Source organism: Tenrec ecaudatus, chromosome 9 (genome assembly GCF_050624435.1).
Source record: "Tenrec ecaudatus isolate mTenEca1 chromosome 9, mTenEca1.hap1, whole genome shotgun sequence".
In the NCBI taxonomy this organism is placed as follows: domain Eukaryota; kingdom Metazoa; phylum Chordata; class Mammalia; order Afrosoricida; family Tenrecidae; genus Tenrec; species Tenrec ecaudatus.
Window position 1 is genome coordinate 8,729,411 of NC_134538.1, and position 27,579 is coordinate 8,756,989.

At 39.1% G+C, this 27,579-nt stretch overlaps 1 protein-coding gene across 3 annotated transcripts in view; it reads left to right on the forward strand.

The window, feature by feature from the left end:
* Positions 1 to 507: 507 nt before the first annotated feature.
* CHD2 (chromodomain helicase DNA binding protein 2) overlaps positions 508 to 27,579 on the forward strand; it is a 159,398-nt gene continuing 132,326 nt past the window's right edge. For 2 of the 3 annotated variants that reach the window (XM_075557880.1, XM_075557882.1), the window contains exons 1-4: positions 4,630 to 5,105; positions 18,214 to 18,445; positions 24,706 to 24,792; positions 26,360 to 26,421. In XM_075557880.1, coding sequence (XP_075413995.1) covers positions 5,008 to 5,105; positions 18,214 to 18,445; positions 24,706 to 24,792; positions 26,360 to 26,421 — 479 coding nt within the window. In that variant the 5' untranslated portion in view covers positions 4,630 to 5,007. Of the gene's footprint in view, positions 1,019 to 1,359; positions 1,491 to 4,629; positions 5,106 to 18,213; positions 18,446 to 24,705; positions 24,793 to 26,359; positions 26,422 to 27,579 lie in introns of those variants that run through there. The other variant, XM_075557881.1, reaches the window with a different exon arrangement.

The window sequence follows — 27,579 nt, forward strand, 5'->3', positions numbered from 1 at the left end:
AAATTCTCCCTTTAATTTTGTTTTCATATGATATTTATACATAATTAGAAGGCAAGACTTGATTTATGGAATTTAGGTTTTGCTTTTATTTAGAAACAATTTTACCCATGGGGATAATTAAAGAAATTGCTACTTAAATAAATATTTAAATTAAGCTGTAGGTTCTCTAAGAATAATCCCCCTTTTCAAAATGGCTTGATAGAGCACCACTTCCTGTCCAGAAAGGAAGTTATTTTAGCTCAAGGACTGAAATATTTAGCAGATCTTTAAACAAAAGGAACAAATTACATTTCTCTCTGGCTTAGAAAGGGTGTTTAAGCCAGGAGGGGGTTATGAAGCCCTCCCCCTCCCCCTAATGGGGTGGTCTGGTGGGGTAAAGAGGTGTGGGGGTGGGGGTCCTCACTCCCTGGGATGCAGGATCTTTTTTTTTTTTTTTGGTGGAGATGAAGGGGTGGGTCTATGGTACATCACCTGAGTTGTGGGGTAAATGTAGAGAGTGTCAATCAAAGGCAGAGCTCTCAGAGCTGGGAAGGAGGCTCTAGATGGCGGCTGTGCCTTAGAGAGAGCGCGCTCTGCTCCCTGCCTTCGCCTCACTTTACGCAACTTTCCCTAACTTTCAGGCAGCCTCAGGGGGCCCCCGCAGCCCCCTGCCTCTCCTAGTGACTTACTGGGGTCGATTCCGACCTTTTTTAGGGAGAAAAGCAGCTTTTAAGAGCTTTCTTTTCGTGCCTTGTTGGAAAGAAGCAGCCGTACTGAGAGCCCAGGTCGTTGTTTTTTCCAGCTTAGAAGCCATGGCGCACCTCCATTTTTGTGCGCTCTCCTAATGAGGTTTTTTCCTTCCGGACCCGTTTTAGTATTAATTTTTGCAGGGTTATTTTTTACCTGTTAACATATTTGAGGACTATTTAATTTATTTTTCATTTTTTAACGGAGGACTTTCGCTTTATTTTTAATTATTTGGGATCAGATCTTTTTCTACTACATAGGACTCTCGCATTGGACCTACTACATGGATCAGGTAAGTTCATGATCATTAGTGATCATTTAAAAGATTTACATGTCTAAGTTCGTATTATTTTCTGAAATCATTAGAAATTCCTGGATGACGCAATAAGATAGAGAGATTGTTATTTGTACCCAGTGTGTTACTTTGTGAAACTTTCTTTATTGATAGTAATGTTTCCCCCGCTCGGTTTATCGCACCCGTTTATTTTTTTTAAGGGAAAATGGAAATATTTTGTTTTTCTGGTGCCTGCCGTTGTTGCATTGTAACACTCCTTCCCTCGTCAGGACTTTGTTCCTGTTAATAAAAAGCATCCGTAGAAGCTGGGACCTTACCTTTCTTTCAACTTTTGACAGTAAATACCTGGGCACAGGACTTCAAAGCAAACAGATCTCCCCTCCCCTTTAATATTTAAGAATTAAAAGATGATGAGAAATAAGGACAAAAGCCAAGAGGAGGACAGTTCGCTACACAGCAATGTATCGAGGTATGAGCTATGAACTTTCTTCCTTTTTTGTTGTTTCTTTTTTTGGGGAAACCTCAGCTTACATTGTTTACCTTACCAGACATGGATTACTGACTGCTTTATTTTTAATATTTTGCTAATTTAGATTCGTGTTTTTAAAGCATGACCTTGAGATTGCAAATATGCCACACCCTAATTTTTTGGTAGCAATTTATGAAAGTTGAGTTGTGACTGAAGGCCTCTTAACAGCAGTCAAAAGGTAAGGTACCTTTAGTCAAAGGGACCTTTCCTGTGAATCACAGTTTTTACTCTCAATAAACTTCAGTTTTCAGATTTTTTTGTGCTGCAGAAAAATGACCTTGTCGGTTTAGCCATTGCTGCATTGCACCATTTTACATACAAGGCAGATTTTTTCTTTGAAGAATCAGGATACCCAAACTTGTAAGTGAAGGCCATAGAGGAGCCTTGTGGTAGTAAAGTATAGTAAATAGGCATTTGAGAAAGTTGTATGAATGAAAAAATGTACATTTAAAAATGAAATTGCAAAAAGGACCCTTTGACTGATGGCTATCAGTTTATATTTTCACTTGACTATGTTTCTTTGGATACTCTTGACATTTTTAAGATATTTTGATAATGATTTACCAGAACTTTTACTTGATAGATACAATTTCTGTGTTTATGGAATGAAGCTTATGATCACAGAAATCTTGGAATACTGTTACTATACTTAAGCTTAGCTTTTGTTATTGTCATTATGTTTACAATTGAGATTTTACATTTTAAGGTATTTTAAGGTGTGTTTTTGTATTCTTATATTCTGGTAATGCTTTCTGGTTGACATAAATTTTATCCTTAGTTGTAGGTGCTTTAAAATTTCCTGATTTATTTCGACAGTTGCCTGGAATGCTTTATTGTATGAAGCTTATAAATGTTTGTACAAATTGTGAATTTGCTGAAGGATTTTTTTTAGTGAAAAAAGCCTCTAGGATGTTGTTGTTGGATGCATGTATACCAGTTTAAGAGGTACATGAATGCATTTCTTCATGTATATTTTTCTAAATTGTTGTAATTTTTAAATCAGTTAAGATTCGTAGTGATTTTTTTAAAACCAGTTCTACCTTAAAATTGTTCTCTAGTAAAAATACTTTGTTAGACTAGTGAATTTGCAAGTTTTGGATGGGATTTGTTTATTACAAATGTCGGTTTTTGTATTTTATTATATCTCAAAATAATTCATCTTTTAAAAAATATGCTCCCAAGTTCTTTTGCATGTTGGCTATTTTGGACTGTCATCTTTTGAACTGAGCTCTTTAATTCCTTAGGTTATGTTTAGGACAGAAATCTTTTGTACTAATCATGAACTAATTTTTCTGGAAAGTTAGGATCATTAGAAGAAGTAGGAAACCCACAGGTATATTGCACATATTCTTAAAGACTCAATAACTGAAATTCTTATTCCCTTGTGTATGTGATTTGCATAGTCACACATGGGTTTTGGCTTTCTTATGCAAGGTTTGTGGTTCACATCACAGGAGACTGTGCTTTCTAATTTACAGTCAAGCCAAGTTGGCCCCCACTTCTGATACTTCTACTCTCACCTGGAAAAATACATGGAAGATGTCATATATTTGCCTCCTGGCAATGGGCTAACAACTGAAGTAGAAGCATGCTTTTAAATAAGTTTTGAAATACTTTTAAATAAGTTTTGTTAAACTTTGAATCATCTACCTGATGAATGTACAAAAATATTTGGAGAGATTCCATGAAAAGAAGATGGGAGTTACTTTTAAATTACGGTTGCCCTGAATTATTTTACTACATCTATGTAATTGTGACATCACTTTCCTTCAAAATTGCTCAAGCTGAAGGATTTCAATGGCGTTTTAATAAAATAAATTAATGTGATTTCTAGTGAGGGTGTGAAGTTATGGTAAACTAGTACTTGGTTTTTTACCCTATCAATTTCTCTGCCAGGACTTAGTTTCTTTGACCACAAGTATCTAGGAACTCCTGAAAAATACTTAATATGCTGCCTGAGCCACTGGAGAGGATAGGAGTTTGCAGATCAAATAAACTTGGGTGTGAGAATCATTTTAGGATTGAGTATAAGTTTTTTTTAAGTCAGTTATTTTCCCAATTTTTGAAATAGCACGAATCTTAGTTTATATGTTTGTATTATTGTGTATACGCTTGTAATCACTGCTTAATTTCATTGTTGCAATTTGTTTTTGAAGATTAAAGTTCACTTTCAAAAAGCTTAAATATTTGGTGCCTAGGTTTTCTCAGTATGTTGAAGGGTGTTTGTTAGCTGTAGAACTGTGTTATCACATATATTATCTAAATAGCTGGCAGTTAGGAGCTATCAGGAATGCTAAAGAATGGAAACGAGGAATGTAGATGGACTGCACAGACTGCTATGTTCTAGGATGCTAACGTGCAATTTAAGAACTTTTAAAAAAACAGTATGAAATCTACCCTCTAGTTGTCTGCCTTTGAGCCAAATTTATTTTGATAATCTGAGATGCGGTAAAAATCATCAGTTTTTGGATCAAACATTTAGCAGTGATTCTAAAATGCTGAGGCTATTTAGAAATGGCACTTGTCATTGCTTTTAGACTGGAATAGGCAGTTTACGTGGCAGCCATTTTATGACAATTCTTTAAAAGTGGTGTTTTTGAGAAGACTGAAAATAAACAGAATAAGAACCTGAAATACCAAGAACCTCTTTATTCCCTTCACATCTTTTCATTGACTTCCTGAGGTTGCAGTAAAAGACAGCTCGGTAGTTGGAGCAGGCAGCCGCTCTGTGAGCCCCTGGCACCTTGGTGCAGGTCCAGCTCAGTCACAAAATGGCTGTTCCTTTGTGCCGCAGCGCTGACAGACATACTGCATTGCACTGTGTACTCGCCAAACAGCAGGAAGTTGCCGTGCCGAGTTCAAAGGCCGGCCGGCGCTGGCGCCGAGCTCTGATTGGCTGTGCGCGCGCTTGGTAACAGCTGGGTCAACGGCGGCGCGTCGAGAACAGGCCCGCCCTGTGACGTGAGGCGCTCGCTTGAGGGAGGAGCTAGCGCGGCGTCGTCCCGCTGCGTGCGCGCCGAGGGTGGGTGAGGGGCGGGGGCTTACTCCGCCGGAGCTCTTAGCGCTCGGGCTTGTCAGCCTGGTCCGGCGAGGGAAGTAGGCCCGGAATGTTCGTTGGACGTTCCGGTTGGCGGCTGTTTTCCCGACGGATTTCTCTCAAGTTCTTTCCGCCTTTGCTTTTACATTTCCACCATACTTAAAGTACCTGGGAATGTGTTTCCGTAGAGTTCAGCTTTCGTCCAAAAAAAGTGAAAGGCATTAATATGATATTTTCAAATAACTTTCCGATAATTAGATTTTTCCGCTTTCTTTTTGAATAGCCTAGTAATGTTTTTTTTTTTCTGCCACGTGTGAAAATTATTGGTGAACTGATTTTGTGACCAGAAAGGAAAAATATTTCTCGTCAACGGGATTTTAAAATTTTAACTGAAACAACTCTTTAACAGCGTTATTTCACATGCCTCAAAAGCAAAGGGAAGAGTATTTGAACTTGCCTGCATCCATGTTTACTTGTAATAACTGTACTCAGTTAACCTTTGCTGGAGAAAACTTCAGGTCAGTATGTAATAAATGGTTTGTATTTTAGAGATTACCATTGAATAGAAAATGTGTTAGGGTTTTTCACAACTCTGCTTAAAGTATAGAATAAAGCATTAGGCACAATGTAAATAAGCATCAGAAGGAATTGTCAAGCTTTAATAGTTGCTGAACAGTGAGTGACTTCCAAAAGTTGGTTCCTAGTGGAATCGCTTGATTAAAGTCTTGGAAAACATGTGTTTTCAGAGTCCCCATTCTAAAAGCGAATTGAGTAGCAGTCCTGGTCAGGAGCTCTCCCTCGTGGCACAGGAGGAACACGCTAAGTCTTTTCCAACTGAAGAGTTGGTTGGAACCAGGCCACCAGCTACTACTACACGGGAGGAAGAATAGGTAGTTAAGATGTCAACCTTGGACAACCTTTTTTTTTTTTTGACAATTTCTGCCCTATTACAGGGTCTTGAGTTGGCTCCAAAATTGGCAGTGGGTTTGCCTAATTGGTAGGATTTAGAATTTTTGTGTACACAAAACTTGAGGAGGTTTTAAAACGGTGGAAATTTCCATTGTCTTTCCCATTATCTTCATAAATAATCCTTGGCTTTTAGAAAGCCATATATGTAACATTCACCGTAATTAAAAATGAGGCTTTGCATTTATAATTACAGAAAAAAAATCAGGGAAGGCTATGTTAATGAGTGAATGTCATTATTGTACCTTGATAAACCTCTGAGGATGGCACTGGACTGGACAGTATTGTTCTACTGTACATTGGGTCACTGAGTTGGAATTAACTCACTGTCATCTAGTAACACCACCTTGAAAAAAATTTTGTTACGAATATTTTCAGCAATAACAGAAATGAGTAGTTAGTAAGCTGTCATGAAGGAAGGTCACAGTTCAGGAGTGAGTTGAAAAAGTGCTACTTAAAAAGATGTATACCTGCCAAATGTTGGTAGAATTGTTTACTTGGGCGCGTCTCAATTTTGTGAATAAAATGCAGGTACAATTGGTCGGAATTTATAGTTTTGTAAATTTACATTTTGTTTTCTTGGTGAGATTATATTAGATTGTTGGAAACTAGGTTAAGCACAGCTGAATTTTATAACTTGTTTTATGGAAGTGTTCATTTTATGTTCAAATATGTTTTATTGGATATAGAATACCTAAACATTTTGGTGACTTCATTAGTATAAAATGTTTAAGTCTTGACAGGAATTTTCTGTAATGACCAACTTAATGTCTTTCAAGTGCACCTTCTATAAGAATAAAGTGTTCCCTGGCATTAGATTTTGATTGATTGCATTAACATTTTAGCACATTCTCCAGTACAGACAGGTATTGTAGTTCAACATATCTTCATGACTTAGCATGGTTATCATGCTAAAATTTATAGTTGTCTTGGTACCCGTGAGCTTTTTAAAGAACCAGTGTTTGTTAGATCTCAAACTTCCAATTTCTATTTGTTTCTTGGGAGATTATAGAGCCCTTTTTAGAGATTTTAAATCACAACGTGGGCAAGCAATCAATACTTGCAAAGGAATTTTAGTTGGGAAAGAGAAATCATTGTCTACAGGTTGAATCAGTTTCATGCTGACCATACTGAGGTGCACCCTGGAGAAGCAGTTTATTGCCTGCCATCCCCTCAACCTTCTCCCACCCCCACTTCCAGCAAGCACTGGCGCTCCGGAGACTTTCCTAGGTAGGCCACCTGTGATTTCCATCCATGCTCTCCGTTTTCCACATGGTTTGATAGAGAAAACGTGTTCTTCACATAAACACGGAGTGACTTTACTTTTTGATTATGTTTTTCTCTGTAAACTTTTTTGTGTCTGTGAGACATCAGTTCAAATATATACTTTTTAATTTGTTTTATTACCCCCCCCCCCTCCAAAAACTTAGACTACCTAATGGGGAGAAGTCACTTTAAGAAAGAACCTTTGAGGGGGAAAAAAGTCATGTATACAAAAAAATAACTTTGCTGACATACTTAGGCTAGGTGACCATTAGTTGAGTAATTCCCTCCAGCAGTGGTTGGTATTTGCCAGAGAAAGCATTGAATTCAAATTTATTTATGCCTTAGCAAAATTACAAATTGCTACTTGCTTTAGAACTTCAAGGCTATTCGTTTAAGCCAGAACTACATAAATCAAGCATCAGATGTTCAATCTTTATTGTAATCAGTATTTTCTTTATCACTGATGAAACCTTTTCCCTTAAAAGTTTAAATTTTAAGTGATTATGCAAGATTGGGGCAGAGGCTTTTCTGAAAGGTTGGTTACACTGGTGTGCAGTTTATGAGCTGGGGGATGAAGCTTTCTTTGTAAAACAAATGCTTTATGGAGGTCTCTGCTGCACACAGGCCATTAAACTAGCGTTGCTCTTACGTTTTATTTCAGTGTAGCCATTTATTTAAATGTTTGGGTAAGGGTCACATGTTTGGTCTTTCAGCAGCATCTTCTGGGTTCTGCTTCAAACATTTTGTCTTGCGCACCCTGTCTGATAATAGGCCCTCCAGAGTTTGAGGAAATTGGCATCACCGATCTCACAGTAGGGAACTGTAGTTAAGGCAGTCTCCTAAGCATAGTCCTCATTTGGCTTTAGATTGAGTTTTAATGGGCTATTTTGCCATCTGTATTGCATTTGTCGTAGGGTGTTAAATCATAAGGTGGGCTGTTCAAACCCACTGGCTGCTCCATGAAAGAAAATTGGGGTTATCTGTGTGAGTCAGACTTGACTCATTGCAATGGATGTGTAGGTAGGTAGATAATGTGTTTAAATTTCCCTTGTGTCAGGACTAGGCCAGGAGGCATGTATTGTTGGAGTTTTCTCATTTGTAAATTATGGATGGTAATGATACTTAATTAAAATTGTTCAATGACTAAAACGCCGAGCAAAATTTGGCACCTTGAAAGCCCTCAAGTATCTTAACTGCTTTATGTTATTTTCTTGTGCCCTTTCTTGCACTTTGTAACATTCCTTCAAGAGCCAGGTTGTGTCTGAGGGCAGTGGTTGATACCCTGGCATCTGACTGTTTGGTGGGCCTGGGTGGACCATTTAGGAAGAATGATTTGTAAGAATGATTGTAGGAAGCAAGGAGGCCCTTTAAAATGAATTGACCTGGGCTTTAAGCAGTTAACCTGTTGAGGAATTTTTTTTTTATCCGATTAGGCAACCTTTTGATGTGGAGCATATGGTTGATTCTTTCCTGGACTGGAACATCCTCTAAGAGACAGAGCTCCTCTTGGCATTTACTCTGAAGAGATAGATAGATGCCCCTTGTCTCCCTTCCGTACCTCTGTAATTGCTTTTCTGGGTTCTTTCTGCCTCATTTTCCCACAGGTTGTTGGTGTATACAAGTGTGAATGGTGAAGCCCACTATGCAAAGTGCAGGGATACTTAGATATAACTAAAAGCACTAATGACCATTAGCTACTTGGCTGTAGCTTGCTTTTAGTAATCAGTCTTCAGCCTAGTACTATACATTTGATTGAGTGTAGAGCTTTATTCTATTAGGACTATACTTGGGATACCCCCCAAAACCCAGAATTCCTCTGGGCAGAACTGAATTTTCATAGTATGCATTTTTCCCACTAGGCGAGCAAGGAGCAACTCTTCTAGAGTTAGTGCACCCAGTGGTGTCCCATCGCCTGGGAAGATTTTCTCTGGTCACAGGGAATTTTTTTGTAATAGCAGTTTTGCTGGAACCTTTTTCTGATGTCCGATTTAAGAGAACAGTGTACAGCTGCGAAGTTTTGTTTCCTGCTTGGGAAAAATGCCACAGAAATGGTTGTGATGTTGAACACAGCTTACAAGGACAGAGCTATGGGGAAAACTCAAGTGTAGGAGTGGTTTTCTTGTTTCAAAAGTTGAAATGTCGATTGATGACAAACCTCATTCTGGACCTCCGACAACTTCCCAAATGGACAAAATGTCCATTCATAGTGCATTTGGAGTTCTTTCTACCAGGTCCACCAGGTCAGACTGTTCATCAAGCTTTCTATTTAGAGGTTTTGAAAAGATTGCATAATACTGTGTGACCAAAAAGGCCTGATTTGTGGTAGATGGAGACTGGTTTTGCCACCAAGACAATACACCTGCTCATTCATGCAGCCATCTCAGTGTGCCAGTTTTTGGCAAGAAACAGCAGGGCTCTTCTTGCCCCTTGGACTTTACTCACCTGACTTTGCTCTGTGCGACTTCTTTTTGTTTCTGAGAATGAAGAGGGCAGTGAAAGGAAAGTGTTTTTTTAAAAAGAATCATTGGGGGCTCATACAACTCTCACAATCCATACATAATTGTCAATCACATTTGTACATTCGTTGCCCTCATCATTCTCAAAATATTTGCTCTTCACTTAAGCCCTTGGTATCAGCTCTTCATTTTCTCCCACCCTCCCTGTACACCAGCCCTCATGAACCCTTGATACTTTATGAATTATTATTTTGTCATGTCTTACAATGTTCACCTCTTTTTCCCTTGGAGCTGTCGGTGGTTTCGAACTGCTTAACTTGGGGTCAGCAGCCCACTGTAATCACTGTCACCAGGGCTTATTGAAGTAAATAAATGAGGTAGGTAGTGGGAAGTATGTAGAAGACTGAAGCGTACAATAAAAATCTAGAAATTCACTAGGTTTCTTTTAAGGGGAGCTCTGTGGTCCTGTCTGCTCAGCACTGGATTGCTCACCATAAGCTTGACAGTAGAAACCCAGCAGCCCTTTCTTGGGAGCAGGATCAGGTCATCTGCTCAAAGATTGACATCCTTAGAAACCCTGTGTAGGGTTGTTGTGAGTCAAAAGTGACTCGGTGGCAGTGGGTTTGGAGTTTAGGCCCTTTTGAAGAAGCCAGAACTGCAGGAAACCAATGCATTTCAATTGCATAGGTTACGCCAGAAACCCAGTGTTCAGTGAGTCTGCATCCTAAATGCCATCAAAAAGGGATTCCCTTGGTGGGAGTTGGCAGTAGGTGGATGGGAATGACTAGAGATTTAAGCAGATGCTTGACCTTGATCAGTTTGATTCCTTCTATTGCGATACACACATTTTGGATTTGCTATCAGTTCGTGAGCTTTTTCTTTGCTTTTGTTGATGTGTTTGGTGAGGGTGGTTCTAAACTTGGTTCCCAAGAGGCCTTTTGCATCAGAACCTCGTGGGAGAATTTTTTTTAAATGGCCCCACACCTGTTATATTGTAAGGATTATGTGGTGTGGGGTAAAATAAAATAAACACTCCCCAAACAACACCAACAACAACAACCAAACTCACTCCTGTCTTAGTTGATTCAGACTCATCAGTGACACTGTGTTCCTGATACTGTAGTCTTCTGGAGAGCAGAAAGCAGCGGGTGGTTTTCAATTGCTGACCTTGTCACGAGCAGCCTTGTAACCCGCTGTGCTCCCAGGTCTCCAGGTGGTGTACAGGGGGACGGAAGGCTGCAGTCATCAGAGAAGTGCCCCAAGTGGGTCAGGGTGGGGAAATCCTTCAGTGCAGTGCGTGCTGAGAATCTTAAGCAATTAAAACGTTTCTTCAATTTAGAGAAAGATGATTTGATTTTCAAGTGGAGGGACAATATGTGGCTAGTAACTTGTAAATTTGAGGTATGGAGGGCGTTGTTATAGACTGTATTCTTGCAGCGTTCCACTTCCCTTACATTCTTTTCCCCAACTTGGTTTAGTTAAACATTACCAGGTCTTTTGCTTGGAAAAGTGGGTATGTGGCACACCATTCTGCTGAAGGATCGAGTAGAGAACCTCACTCATCTTTTAAAAAATAAGAGTAAAGGTAGATTTTGGTGTTAGCTCTTGCTGAAAAGAAACGGTATTCCTATGGCAGTACTTTGTAAGTGTAAGCTATTTGTTCCGCAGAAATACGTGGCAATGTCTGGAGATAGTTTTGGTGTTGCGGTGGGCGGTAGGGTGCTGCTGGCATCTGGTGGGTACAGGCCAGGACTGTTGCTGTTAAAATCCTGCAGCACATAGGACCAGCCCCTACATGAAGAATGTCAGCGCATGATTGTGCACCGAGATCCGAGTCTTTAGCACTGCGGGTACCACAGTGAGCTTTCACTGTTAGGAAGAATGCTGCAGAAAATGACCCTGGAAAGTTGGTGCTTACCTCCTTTTTTTGTTTTTTTCATGCCCTGCTTTAGGGACCTTACTTCCTACGACACTGCGGATATAGATTCCACATGTAGTATTGAGGTCATTGTTTAACCAGGCTTTTTCAAACTTCTTAGAACATGGGTGTTGCTGAAAATATTGTCAGTAATCTTAAAAGATTATATAGCATGAAAGATGAGCCTGGGAGGGCGTAAAGAACCCCCCTCAAACTAGCCCACTATCCTCGGAGTCTTAAATGGATGTAAGTATTCTTGCGATAGTTGATGATATCTTTGTTAATTAGAGCTCTCCACATAGAACTGTTATTCAGAGCTTGGTGACTTATACAAGTTTTTACTCTGTTCTTATCTGAGGAGAAAACTTAACCTGTCATTTGTATAATCTTTAATGCCTTCTCAGATTTCTTATTAAGTAGGTTTCGGGTGAAATGGTTATCTAGTCTTTGCTGTAATTATTTTTTCCTCTGATGTTTCCTCTGATGCCTGGGTGTTGTTTGTATGGTGTAAGCGATTTACAATTGCTCAATGCTAATTGGTTATGAGGAGTAGAAGTAGCATGAGACAGTTAAAGTGACTTGTCAGTTGAGAAGTTGAGAAACATAAAGGTAGATTTTTCTCTATTTACTCCTGGCTGTCTTAATCTAGATCTATCAATAGGATTTGCCTTGAAATTAAAAGCAGCATTTTGTGTGCATTTTTTTCTTGTACCATGTGTCTTTCTGGAAAGAGAGGGTTCATAGTATTGACAGAGGGTTTATTAATTAGAATTCTCTTTTACCCCTTCTTCCTATTATCACGCTCATGGACTTAGCATATAAAAATGTTGGCATTTAAAAAGTGTACACAGCTCATAAAATCTTTTGTTTTAAGAGTTACATAAATGATTATATAGTATGTTTATTCTTCCAAAGATTGTCACATTGATATTTATAGGCCTCCTTCATTTTTATTATAACTATTTAAGTATGAATATTTCATATTTTACACAGTTGGTAAACTTCTTGCTTATCCCTGCTCCTTCTCACATCAGGTTGCTGTGAATCAAGAATCAACTTGAAGGCAATGAGATTTTCTTTTTTTAATGAGGAAAATGAAACATTTTAATACTTCAGTTTTTCTAGGGTACATATTCAGATTTGAATCTGCAGGTTTCATATTCATATTTTGAGGTTAACATAATGCTGAATTCCTCTTCCAAGTCTACAGGTTACTTTTAAAATAACACTGAATATCTAGGGGTGGTATAAACAGTTAATATGTATTCAGTAACTAACCAAAAGGTTGGTGGTTCCACCTAGAGATGCCTTGTAAGAAATGCCTGGCAATCTATTTGAGAAAAATGTGCTGGGGACCCTGGGGTTGGGATAGAATTGTGACTTGATTTTTGTTGTTCTGCTTTATGTGATGTGAAGGAATGATGTAGAGTGTTACACATCAACCCTGGTTAGATAATCTGTTTACCTGAAGAAACTGTCTGAGAAGGGCAACAATATCATATAGAGCTGTGGTTTTTAACCTTCCTAATCCCTTGACCATTTCATCCAGTTCCTCATATTGTGGTGATTTTCCCCCCAACCATAAAATTATTTTTGTTGCTACTTCATAACTGTAATTTTGCTGTTATGAATCGGGCGACCCCTGTGAAAGGGTCCTTGGACCCCCAAAGGGGTCACAACCCATAGGTTGAGAACTGCTGACCTAGGAATTAATAGTGTGATTTAAATAATAAAGACTAGAGTGTGTGTGTGGGGGTATATTTGTGATAAGACTGGTCTGTACTAAAGTAACAGAAAATATTGGTACAACAATCATAGAAACAGTTCTTTTAAATAAAAGTATCAAAATATGAAGCTCTTTTCTAACAAAGGAAGCATCCTGCAGCAAACTCTACACTGCTGAAGGTGGTGGTGTTTCCATCTCTGAAGAATTGTAGCCTTGACAAATGGTACTTTAAATAGGTCCTCCTGTGTTCTTTGGGGAAGTTAATGAGGTTGCAGGGACACTGCGATTAGATGGATTGTGAGTGCATGAGTTCCCAAGAAAACGATCTCTGGGACAGCCCTCTCTTGAAAGATGAGCCAGATACATTGCTGCGATGGGGAAAACATTACAGTGACCTTTCCTGGCACTTTCCTTCCTATGGCAGTTTCAATTTTCTTAATTCAAACTCCTCCTAATACGACCTTGTGATTATTTTGTGCCCTTAGAGAAGTCTGTCAAGATTACTCTTGTGGTTCTCCCCACCCTCTAAAAAAATACAACAGATCCTACAGAAACAAACAAAACTGGCTTCACCATCTGAGCTGACCTTTGCCTTGAATTTAACTGGCCCATCAAAGCCGCCCTTCCCATCAAGCCAGTTCTGATGGATCTGATTTTGAGGGCAGTTAGTGAGTACATTGCTGAGAGAGCTTGCTCGCAGCCATCCACTGCAGTATAAATTGTTGGGAATAAATCCCATCCATGTATGAATTGGGAGCCTTGTATCAAGACTTTCTGACTTTAGTGAATTGATTATAGCATCTAGAGGATTGTATAATGATACAAGATTTAATGTGGATATTAAAGCAATTTTGCACATGACAAAAATTTTATGCTAGCTTAGTTTAGAAATAAGTTTATGGCATTGCAGTGCTATTGGTTTTGCATTTTTTCCCCAAACACAAGCTCTGCAAAGCAGTTCAGCCATTTTGAAAGTTAGAAAGAGACAGGCACCAAGTGCTTAAATGGCTGCTCTTGGGCACAAGCTTTCAAAAGAGAAATGTTACTCTACTGCCCTCTTGTGGTTGTGGGGATGGTAGTTAAATAAAAAAAACTGAAACCATAATGCTGCTTGTTTTCAAAGTATCTACAAATACTTATAATGAACTTTTGTCTCATAGTATTTTCTATTTGAATTTAATATTCTCAATTTTTATTACAGCCCTTTTGTTTTTTGTATTTCCCTTGTAGCTAAGATTTATTCAATCAAAAATTAGAAACTTAATTATAATTAGAATTTTGAATTTCATAAAAAGTTGTTTTCCTTGAAGATTTCAATTTTCAGTTGTCTTAAAACTTACTGTCACTGGAAAATAGGTAATATGTTACTTTCTTATTTAAGCAAAACCTTAGTGAAAGTACCCCTTAGGGATCAATTCATCTCAATTTACCCCTTTATCAGAGGTGTAGGTGGTTTTTTTGGCCTCTACAGCTTTAAATAAGCCACAACTGTTATCAAGCTACAGTTTAGTACTATTAGCATTTAGTTATATATTAGATACTAATGGAAACTTTGCATAGATTTTGAGGAAATTTGAGGGAGTTGCTAATAAGACAGACCTGACTGACTTCACTCATTGCCATTGAGTCAATGCTCATTCCTAGTGACTTTATAGGATAGGGTAGAACTGCCCCATGAGTTTCCAAGACTAAATCTTTTTAAAAGTTTTATTAGCCCTTCATCCACATATTTCACAATTAAGTAATTCAGTCATATCAAGAAGGGTTGTATAATTGTCCCCATTTTCAAACAAAACTATTAAGTTTTATGGGATTAGAAAGCTGCCTTTCCTGAGAGAACGTGCCTTAAATGAAAGTACTTTTGTTTGTAAAAATTCTCCTTTTCCTTTTCAGCATTTAAGAACGTGTCTTGCTAGAAGACATCTGCAAATTAAATAATACCTTTATTCTCGTATTTTAAAGCATATACCCCCAATATTTTAATCAATTTTATTAAATTTGGCTTGCTCTGCCAAAATAAAATGAAAAATTATTTACATTACCCTACCCACTGCATCAAGTTGATAACTTAAACTTAATAGCAACCTTAAAGGGTTTTTGAGACTATAAATCTTTAGTTCATATTTTATAAGTTTGGGAGAGCTTTGGGTTTGACTCCTGTTGGCTTGACTTTGAACAATTTTTGACATTATATGAGGGGGTCTTCAAATATTTGTGAAACGAATTACACAATAGTGGAATTTTTCCATGAATTTATTTTAAGTCCTCATGGATAATGAAGAAGTATGAATTAATCAGTTTCACACAAAATGCCACTAAAAGGCCTCAGCTCTCATCTTCCCTCCTGAGCTCTCAGGTTTATTATATTAGGCTGTTTCCTAGAGAAAAGCAGTGAGATGTGTGCACATGTACATACGCATGAAGGAAATTTATTATATCAAGAAAAAAATTAATGTCAAAAATGTCCAGCTCACGTCCTGAGTCCAGTGCTGGCTGAACATCATCTTCAGATACGTGAAGCTCCTGGTAGGTGAAGCTTGAGTGGATTCACGGTCTTCAGGAATATTATAGGACAACACAGCGCTCAAGGTAGCTCAGGGAAGCAGGAAGTAAGACAGGTGAGAGAGCAGTTCCCAAGTTGGGTCTGTCTCTCAAGTGGCCATACCATCAAAGAGGTATCTTAACACATAGACTATTTTTAATTTGGTCTTTATTTTTACTTGGGTTTGGTTACACAAATAATCCATGAAGTATTTCAAATGAATCCACTTTTCTAGAATCAGTAATTTGGTTGAAATGCATTTCCACTAATGCGCGCTCCTAGCAGTATGGCTGTATGCATTATCGCAAACACAGACATACACAGCTATACAAGGACGGGTAGCAGTTTTCTTGGTTGCAGTGAATGAGTTGGAAATAACCTAGTTAGAAATACATAATAAAGTATCACAGATGTTTATAGTGTATTGGTTGTAGTGTACAATTTGAAAATAACCTAATTGTCCATTTGTAGGAAAAAGTTTAAATGAAATTTACAGTATTCACACTTTGAAGCAGTTAAAAGGGACTGAGATGCTCATACATACACTGACATGGGACATTATGGTACATGGCCATTGTGTCTGCGGTGATTACTGTTTTACGGAACAGAACAGTCGAAGGCTGTTGATTGAATTGGAATTTCAGTTATCTTTAGCAGACTAATGGTATCTTTGGTATCACCTTTCCTAAGAAAACATCGTTTGTAATTTCTTATCCTAAGTTAGGGTAGCAAAATGCAAAAGATGTTTTCTTAGGAAAGGTCACACCTAAAGTGTTAGTTAGCCTTAGATATTTAGATTGACTCTTAAGCATAAATACCATGGTTGGGGGTTTTACTCTACCCAGTATTCAGTGTGGCTAGAGCAATCGGTGTGAAGGGGCGCAGTGTTTGAATGGTGAGGCTAGAAAAATTGACAGAGGCCAAGATTCATAGGTCATGTTGAGATTAGATTTTACCAGGGTTTAAAGAGGCAATTAGCTACACACTTCAATTCTTTCTCCTCCTGATTCTTCTGTCGCTCTAGGGAAATGTATTTTATAGGGAAGACAAATGAAAACCGCCAACTGATGTTGATATGATTCTGATACACAGTGATCCTGCAGGACAGAGTAGAATTATCCTTTTGCAGGAGCAGACACAGCCTTTCTTCTGTGAAGTGGCTGGTGAATTCAAACTGCTGACCTTATGCTTCGAGCCTGCTGCTTGCCCACTACGATTCCAGGACTCCTTGGGTGGGGCTCAGGTATATGTGGAGTGTTTTATAACTAGCATCTGACTGTGTAGTGTCATGACCCTAAACAGATAAAGGATGGCATAGGTAAAAGATGCCTGAGGAGAGATCATCTAGAATTGGAACCCAAGCTCAAGGATGCCAGAAGCTGCACTATTTAACTCCTCTTTCTTTCCTGGTGCCTGGTGCCCACCTTCGGATTGTTTACAGGTGGACATTCAGTGATGACAAAATACTGGCAAAAGTATTGAAGAATTTTAATTATAAGGAGACCATTAGTCTGTTTGGAAACAGGTGTAGATTTAGTGAAGCCAAGATACTGTGCAAAAGGTTAAGAAATCTAGTGAGACTTTCAAAGTGTTGGGTCACTTGCTACAGGGATGCCTGAATGATGGCTTTTTTAGTTTTATATAACTGAAAAAATTTGAATCTAAAGTTTTGGACCTTTGTGATAACAGTCAGACTTGGGTTAGAATCCCTGGCGCCCACCCCGGACTCACACGTTCCATATTTGTCATTGTAGCTAAGTCCATTAAACCAACTCAGATTTTTCATCCCTTGGATGGGGATAACAATAATGCCTAATAAGATTTTATGGGCAATACTCAAAACAATACACAGAAAGGACATCACAAAAGACCTAGCCAGGAGTGTCTGGTTGATGTAATCCTTAACTACCACAGTGTCTGTGGTTCCTTAAAGTTGTTCAGCGTTCAGAAGTCGCAGCTGTGAGCCCTGTGGGAAGTCTCTTCTCACCCCTTTCTTTCTGGGTCTCGGAGGTTCTCAGCTCTGGGATCTGTGGGACTTGAATTCAAAGGAAAAGGTTCTCTGCCCGATGCCATTGTGATGACAGCGCGGGTTCTCTTCAACCTTAGCTAGCCCTCTTAATTCCAGCAGTGACAAATCCAATTCTTTCCGAGGCCACAGTCACGATATTTCTACCTTTTTCATCGTAATCAACTGCCCAAACCCTGCCCAAGCTTTACACACTGTATTTGGATAGTTACTGTGTGGGAGTTAACAAGATCATGGCTTAAAGGGAAAGAAAAAAAAGCAATTGACTGCATTGTACGTGGCTTTGGATCTAATGTACCTACCTCCCAAGGCTAATTTTTCCTGAGAGGTGTTTGAATTGAGTTAGGGACAGGGATGTGTGGTGGCCAGCAGAAGACTCCTGGATTATTGGAACCAGTTCTTAACCAGACATTCACATTAGAATGGAGAGTGTCCTTTTTGTTTGTTTTCCATGTTGAGTCTACCATGTCTGGGGCCTTTCGTGTGTGTGATTCCAAGGCGGGACCGTTGTGTTGGGGTTAATGTGTATGCTTTCTAGAAAGTTTCCTAGATAAGTGTGATGTGTGCCTATTTTTGAGACCATGAATAATTAATTGCAACAAGATTGCATTCTTGTATGTGTAACTTCATTGATTTACTCTTGTTCTGTTTTTGTTTTAACTTTGAACCTGATAATTGCTACTTAACAGATTCTTCAACATTTTAAATTATTTTTTAAACATTTAGTCATTCAGCATCTGAAGAAGCATCGGCTTCAGACTCGGGCAGCCAGTCGGAAAGTGAGCAGGGCAGTGACCCAGGAAGTGGACATGGCAGCGAGTCAAATAGCAGTTCTGAGTCTTCGGAGAGCCAGTCAGACTCTGAAAGTGAATCTGCAGGCTCTAAATCCCAGCCAGCCCTTCCAGAAGCCAAAGAGAAGCCCACTTCTAAGAAGGAACGGATAGCTGATGTGAAGAAGGTATCTGCTTTGTTATATAGAAAGAACTTGCTCTGCTGGTACCAGCTAGCTGGCCTATAGTTTCCATGGAAAACTCCATTTGCATTCATTCCCTGGGTTACATATATCTTGCATAATACCCTGAGTTGCAAACTAACCCCATACACTTTACTGTGTTAAAGTTTTTAGGTATATACAATGATTTGTAATAACATACATTGTTTATTGGCACACATTAAAACATTATTATCACTGTGTTATGTTAGATGTTTAGTGTGCTGGAATTTTAAAATATTTTGTACACATTGAAAAAGGCTATCTGCTATTCAAGAGGCTTCAAGACGTTGGAAAATTTTCATTATCTTTTAATTAAATTTTTCCAGAAATGATTTGAAGCCCCACACATTATACTTGCGATGAACATTGACTACTTGATGTTGGAGATGAAGTGTACTGAACTGTTTTGACTAACGTACAAGTTTGACTTAAAGACAGATTAGGAATGGAACTCGTTAGTAACCTAGTAACATACAGTCAGTCTGTGGATAGAAATGGAGTACTGCTTTCTACTCTACTACTTGATAATAGTTACTTATCTTGGCTAGAAGGCACATACTCAGTTACATGAGCAATCAAATTACTGGTCCAAAAATTTTCATAGTTTTGGTCTATTGCTTAAAATGTTTTCATAGTCAGAAAAATTGCTAAATCACTGTTATTAAGATATTAGAATATGACTCTGCTTGATTTATAAAATGCATTTGTAAAGCTTTACTTGACAATCATGATAAAAGCTTAAGTTTTTTTCTTCTCAATAATGGACGGGTATTATCTTTCAGGGGGAAAAAACTACCTAGGCTGTGCTATGTGTTCTTGGCTTAACAGAAAGGCATCTTTCAGCAAAATTTCCAAAATGCAGAAATTAATTGAGTGCTTTATTGATATCCACACTTCAGAATGCCTTCTGTTTGTAAAATAAATTACTTCAAGTCACAAGTTATAAATGATCTTTAAAATGTTCAATTTGAAAGGATGTTTGAATCAATGAATCATTGAAATAAAAGGACTCGTTCTTAAAATATTTTTGAATAATAGGTCTTTCTCAAAAATCTCACAGTCAGTGCCAGCATGTAGTGACCCGATATGTTAGAGCCCTATAGGATAGGTTAGAAACCTCCCCTGTAGGTTTCTGAGACTGGAACTCTGCTGGAAAAAAAGCCGTCCGGAGTAGAAAGCCCAATCATTCTCCGGAGGAACTGCTGGTGGTTTTTAACTGTCACCATTTCAGTTTACAACCCAATGCGTGACTACTGTACCCCCAAGGCTTATGAAATAAAGTATATACTACAATTTTTATTGAAGTCAGACTATTCTAAGTGCCCAGGTGATTTAATGGTTCGACGTTAGACTGTTAAGTGCAAGGCCAACAATTCAAATCAGTTAGCTTCTCCAAGGGAGCAGAACGAGACTTTCTACTCCTGTAAAGATTTATAGCCTCGGAAACCCAAAGACAATTCTACCCTGTCTTATGTGATTGCTATGAGTTGAAATTGACTTAACTGGAAGTGATTGGTTGTTTTTGGACAGGGGGTGTATTTGAAGATATAAATATAATTACCAACTTCATACGGAGAGGAAAGAAGCCCAGAATTGGTAGAGAACTCCTCAAGAAGAAGGACAGAGTGGGAGGGCTTGCATTACCTGACTGTAGCAAGTATTACACAGCCAGAGTGGTCAAAACCGCATGGTATTGGTATAATGACAGATTCTCAGACCAATGGAAAAGAACTGAAAAAAACAGAAATAAAATCATCAGCATACAGACAACTGATCTTTGATAGGGGCCCAGAAATATCAAACGGGAAGTGGATGCCTTCTTCAACAAGTGCTAGAAAAAATGGCTATCTACCTGCAGAAAAAATGAAGCAAGATCCTCATCTCACTCCATGCACAAGAATAAACTTAAGGTGGAACACAGACCTTGAGGTAAAACCCCTAACTGTTAGGGCCACCAGTGAAGGAATAGGCACAAACCTGAGCACTTTGGCGCAGGGAATACAGAGATTACCAGAAATAAGGAAGGACACAAATACAGATGAGTCACAAATTGACAAATAGGATATCCTGAAGATAAAACACCTGTGTACATCGAAGGAATTCACCAAGAGAATATGAGAGCGCCCATGGACTGGGAAATAATCTTTGGCCATGACACATCGGACAAAGACCTTATTACTAAAATCTACAATACTGTACTGGCTTCCAGAAAGAAAAAAAACGAATTGCAAAGGACCTGAACAGAAGTTTCATAAGGGCAGAAATCCGAATGGTCAATCAACATTAGAAAATGTTCCCAATCATTAGCCATAAGAGAAATGTAAATTAAGACAACAATGAGATACCACCTAACACCCTCAAAGATAGCCCATTCAGAAAATCAGAAAGCAACAAGTGTTGGAGGGGCTGTGGTGAGCTAGGAACTCTCATCCACTGCTGGTGGACTTGTAGGTATGTATAGCCATTATGGAAATTGATTGGCGATATCTAAAACGGATGGAAATTGAGCTACTGTATGGTTCAGCAATCCCCCTACTGGGCTTATACCTTGAAGAAGCAAGAAACAAAACACGGCCAGACATCTGTGCTAGTGTTCATCGTGGCACAGTTTACTATTGCAAGGAGATGGAAACCACCCCAATTAACATCAACAGACGAATGGATTGAAAAACCGTGGTACATATATACAATGGAGTACTATGCTTTCCTAAAAAACAGTGATGAATGCATGAAGCACACTGCTGCATGGGAAGAACTGGAGGAAATTATGCTAAGCGAAGTAAGTCAAGCACAAAAGGACAAGTACAACATGAGTCTGCTGAGGTAAGCTTAAAAAAAATTCAAAAGGGGCACAGGGAAAAAGCTACTGTATACAAAGATTCCTGGGGTGAGCTCCAGGTAGCGTGGCCGGGACCAGACCAAATCCAGGGGTACATATGGTAGCCAACTTAAAATGAGGGGGAAAATAAAAAAAAACATGGGAAGCAGGGGAACAGGGCACTAACCCACCCAAGGGGAGGGTATTGTTTGTATCTCCATAGGGAAAGAGGGACCTGGCTTCAGTTTGGTGCTCCAAGATGTGACTGCAACATGCTGGCATGAAGCAGGGAAGCAACAAACTGGTTTGAGGGGCCAGCCTCAATCCCAATCACTTGGATAGCCCCATCTCCTCTGAGAAGAATTTACTTCAGAAGACAGCACTAAAGCTACTGCTTGGAGAGGGACATACCTGATTAGAGCACACAGGATCAAATGAAGGGGGAGGAAGAGAGTGGAGCACATCCTGGCCCAACAAGCCTTGAGGACGATAACCCTGCTCAGAATAGCGAATGGACAGAGAGAACTATCTGGCCAGCCCCACTGTAAGACTTGACATCCCTCACTGACCCATAGCCCTACGGGGGACAATTTTGGAGACACAGTGTGGGAATTGCACGTGAACTGACCCCACACCGAGGAAAACACTGAGGGTGTGCAACAGAACAGCAAGGGGAGCAGAACAAGGAAGTCCCAAGGGAGTACCCATCAGACTCCACCGGAAAACATTTCTAAAGGTCAACAAACAGACCTTGAACTGTTTGTCATTGGTTTTTTGTTTTGTTTTGTTGCTTTGTTTTGCTCTGTCTTGTTTTTTTGTGCATATTATCTCTGCAGGTCTATCTAGTCAAGACAGGCAGGATAAACAATATGGAGGAGAAAACAACAGGATAGCCATGGTTCTGGGGAGACATGGGAGAGGGGGCCCGGGGGATAGTAAGTGGGTGCTAACAAACCCAGGGACAAGGGAACAACAAGTGATCCAAAATTGGTGGCGAGGAGGGTGTAAGAGGTCTGGTAGGGCTTGATCAAGGGCAATGTAACCAAGAGGAACTACTGAAACCCAAATGAAGGCTAAATATGACAGTGGGACAAGAGGACAGTAAAAGGAAATAGAGGAAAGGAGTAGGATGCAAAGGGCATTTATAGAAATCTAAATACAGGCACACACATATGTAAATATATATATGACCATGGGGAAATAGATCTATGTACATATATTTATAGGTTTAGTGTTACGGTAGCAGACGGACATTGGGCCTCCACTCAAGTGCTCCCTTACTACAAGAACACTTAGTTCTATTAAACTGGCATTGCATGATGCTCACCTGCCCTACACGATTGCTGAAGACAAAGTGGGTATATAAGCAAATGTAAAGATGGTGGTGCCTGGCTATCCAAAGATATAGCATCTGGGGTCTTAAAGGCTTGAAGATAAACAAGCAGCCATGTAGCTCAGAAGCAACAAAGCCCACATGGAAGGCACACCTCCCTGTGTTATCACGAGGTGTTGATGGGATCAGGTATCAGGCATCAAAGAACAAATAATCATATCATTGTGAATGAGGGAGAGTGTGGAGTGGAGACTCAAAGCTCATCTGTAGGCAACTGGACATCCTCTTACAGAAGGGTCACGGGGGGGGGGGGGGAGGGAGATGAGCCATTCAGGGTGTATAGCACTGATGAAGCATACAACTTTCCTCTAGTTCTTTAATACTGCCCCCTCCCCCCCCCCCAGCCCTTCTACTATCACTATCCCAATTCTACCTTACAAATCTGGCTAGACCAGAGGATGTACACTGGTACAGATAAGAACTGGAAACACGGAATCCAGGACAGATAGCCCCTCAGGACCAATGAGAGTAGTGATAACCAAGAGGTTAAGGGGAAGGTGGGGTAGAAGGGGAACCGATTACAAAGATCTGCATATAACCCCTTTCCTGGGGGATGGACAACAGAAAAGTAGGTGAAGGGAGACATTGGATAGTGTAAGACATGACAAAATAACTTATAAATTATCAAGGGTTCATGAGGGAGGGGGGTGGAGAGAGACTAAAAATGAGCTGATAAAGGCTCAAGTGGAAAGCAGATGTTTTGAGAATGATGATGGCACCAAATGTACAAATGTACTTGACACAATGGATGGATGTAAGGATTGTGATAAGAGTTGTCCGAGCCCCCAATAAAATGATTTAAAAAGATACGAATCTATATTCTGAATACTCAGTTTTTAAAAATAATAATATAAAGTATTTGAAATTACCTCCAAGTTCTGCAGTATGACTTAAGAGCTAAAGATATGAAACAAAAGTGCTTGTAACTACCAACAGAATTGGATTGACCATGTGAATAAGTTCTATATCTAGCATCATCCTTGCTTATTGGGCTGAGACCCTTCGGTTCTGCTGCGAGGTTGGAAGAGGAGGATGGTAGGAGCAGTGAAATGAAGTTGTTCTTGCTGAGGAGCTCTGTTAGCACAGTGGGGAAGACCTGATAATTTCCTCCCCAAAAGATGACAGTTAGGACTGGCACTTGCACACTTGCATCATGATGTAAACCAATTCTGCTCTTCAAGCCTTTCCTCACCAGTTCAATTTTCCTGTTTGTTAATGAGCCTCCATGTTGGTCCCATGTTCTTAGAGAAAATCTATTATGATCATACCTCTGGGATTCTCTCCAACAGTTTTCATGACCTTATGGACTGACTTCCCTGCTTTGAATTGATGTGTTCCTGCAGATTTCTGAAGCCACTGTTTTGATTGGACTTCATTTTGAAGGCACTTTAATGAGACAAGACAAGTGTATAACAGAGCTTAGCTGACTACTTTTTCTAGAGACAGGCTTCAGCATGGTTTTTTGGATTAAGTCCCAATTTGTTTGAACTGGAACCTTAGCAGTATTTCTAGACTTACTCCTGTACTTCAATGATGGACAAACGCATAACATCTAACTTAATTTAAAAGGCACTGACAATGTGTTCTAGGGTTTTGTGTCCTACTCCTATCAAAGATGATACTTAATTGTCTCAAACAAAAGAATTACTTTGATATTTTTTCACTGTTGGTAAGTTGATTCCAACTCATACCCTGTCGGGCAGAGTAGACTTGCTCCGTAGTACGGTTTCCATGGTTGCAGATTTTTACAGAGGCCGACTGCCCCACTATTCTCCCGTGGAGCTCCTTGGGTTTGCGCTACTCCCGGCTGTGTTAACAGCCTAGCACTTAACCCACTCTGCCACCAGGGCCCCCTCTTGATAGGTGCTATTGACTTGTTACTTAGTTACTTGTGTTCTCTTAAATGGAAATAAATATTGGAATAAGGATAATAGTCATAATAATGTGAATAGTGAACATGATAGTGTGGGTCAAGAAAATGATTCATTAATTGATGGTCTGTTAATTTTACAGATGTGGGAAGAGTATCCTGATGTTTATGGGGTGCGGCGGTCAAGCCGTAGTAGACAAGAACCTTCACGATTTAATATTAAGGATGAGGTAAGGAAGATTTTTCTGGGGATACCTTTAGACTTCCTTTACCTCACTCATCCTTTCTGACTGGTCTGTATTACCTGTAACAATACTAAGTTCTGGGCATGGGAGTTTAGTCACTCTTACTGTGAACATTCTCTGACTACTAAGTGAAGATACTAGTTCAGTTGAGAAAACTTAGGACCAGAAAGATTATACAATACTGAATATTTACCAGAGTGTTATACTGAACTAGCCTCAAACTCTATTAAAAAATTCATCTATTTAAAGTTTGTCATAGTGAAGTGCTTTATAGCGAGGTTAATTGATTTTTCCCTGGATGCTTCTAGGTTTTGTTTGCGTGGTAAGTAAATGTAATAATGGAAATACTTTCAGATTTCTTCCTAAATGGAGGAAAGTTGTGTTTTATTTATTTCCTTAATTTTAGCCTTCTAAGTCACTTCTAGTGTGAAACACTCAGTTACTTTTAAAATTAAATGTGTTTCAAACATAATTAATCTCATTGTGAGAGATTGAATAGACTGGTGATTTTTAAAGTGAATATTATGTAGTGGATTTTCTTGTGTCTTGTAGACATAGTAGATTCAGACTAATACCTTTCTTAGTTTGTGTGATATTTTGATTTCTTTCCTTTATATTTAGTTTTTGGGACAGATTCTGAAGAGATGCACTTCTGTCTCACTGTAAAATCTCCCCTCTCTGTATTCTTAGGAGAAAGATGTTATTATACTTAGCTATGTAACATGTTTTTGATAGAAGTGAAATAGTGATAATTATAGGTTTGTGTACTTCTAAAATCTAATTTGCTGTGATATATGCATCTGTGATGTTTTATTTTGACTGACTTCTGAACTGATTTTCCTAAGCTTTTTTTCTCTATATTGTGTAGGACTAAGTTACTAAGCCAGATTTGTTCCAGCAATCCTGTTATGTGCTTGACACCTTTGTAGGAGACTGAGAGCATTGTAGTTTTCTACTTGGTCTCATTTTGGGGAAAAGTGCTGTGCAGTGTTGATGTTGGCGCACTTTCCTGGGCCTGGCACTGCTGGCCAACTTCGGATGGCTCCTGGTTCTCTCATGCTCATTTTGAGTCTGAAATGAAATCGATCAGTTGTCCTTGTCTTTTGTGGCACACTAAATGTGGCATTTTCATATGATTTTCTAAATCTGCAGCATCTAGTATGGCTACCATATTTGGCTTTTTGAAGCTGTATGAATTAAAATTAAATTAAATTTAAATTCAACACTAGCTGCACTTCTAGTGAGTGATGGGTAAGCTGGTGACTACTGTATTGGACAGTCTCGATAGGACATTTCCATCATTGCAGAAAGTTTACTGGACAGTGTTGTGCTAGAATTCAAGCTAAGACAAATATTTCCTGGAGATAACCCAGTAATAACAGACAAGAATTTCCAACAAAAAGAGTGAGCTCCATGAAACGAGTGAGTTTTTTCAGTTGAAAACTGCTACTGAGTAATGCTGTATTGACTAGATTGCTGGGCCAGGGCACACTCTTGTCCCTAAGAACTCTGATTAAAGTCTGTGATCATTTTCCCCCCTCACCAACTGAAGCCAAGTAGCGGGTCTGAGAGTGGCAGCCCAAAAAGAAGAGGCCAGAGGCAACTGAAAAAACAGTAAGTCTTTCATGGGGGGCATTTACTTGATCCAGTAGTTGTGCATTTTTTTCCCTACATTGAAGCCATTTAGGGACATGTTTGCGTTTCAGGACCTGCCCTTCATTGTGTCTGTAGCTTACTCCCGGTCCCAGAGTCTGCTGTTCTCTCACGAGTTGAGGTTTCTCAGACTTTGCTACGGTCGCTGCAGCATTGTATGCTTAAGAGTCTCAGTTAAGCATGTGGACCATATGTTTGGTCTGTCTTGGGACAAACTCCAAAGTCTTTGTTTGCTTAGCCCAAGAATTTCCTTTGTAATACCAAGTATATAGTGTCTTTTCCACCGGCTCTCTATTCTAGTTAATTAAGGAACAGTTTTAAGTTTGCCAATTTTCATGTAAGTTTTTTCTGTGTGTTGGCAAGGAAACATCTTAATAATGGATTATTTTTATGCTTATGTAGCATTACTTTCTGACACGTGTTAGATTTTATATTTTCTTAGTTATTTTAAAATAGTGAATAAATATTTTGAGAATTAAATGCCTTGAATCCCTTGACTATCTAAATTTTACAGATCCTCTTAGAAAAATGTAACAAGGATTTGCTCTACCCTAGTTTAATGGCTGCTCGAGAGACATTAGTCTGTGTTTCTACTCTGTTATTGAGGCCTTTGCTGAAATGTCAGTCTTGACCACTCTCTGGGACATAGGTGCACCAACCATCTAGTTACGTTCCAGTGATTTCTTGAGTGATGGTGTATGTGAAGCCCTTAGCATCGCATTTTAATGACTTTAACCTGTGGGGGAAAAGCCAGTGTTTTTACTTCCTCTTACTGTGATTTATGTAAAGATGTGTACTGTGTAGTAGTTTATTAGTTTATACTCATCATACCTATTTTGTTGTGACTCATACATTGCAGTCACCTTGTACAATAACTTATCCCATTTCCTTTGTTTCCTGTTTCCATTTCTCCTTATTTTTCTTGTGCAGTGAGCTGTTCTCCCCATTTCCAATATGTAGTTTATATAAAACAAAATGTGTTTTTTCCCCAACATTTTTATTGACGCATAATTTACATATCATATAATTGAATACTTCAATTGTTCAGTCCTATCAAGGGGAATTGTACAATCACCACCACATCAGTTTTAGGGCAACCGCCCTCCCCCATGTTTGAAC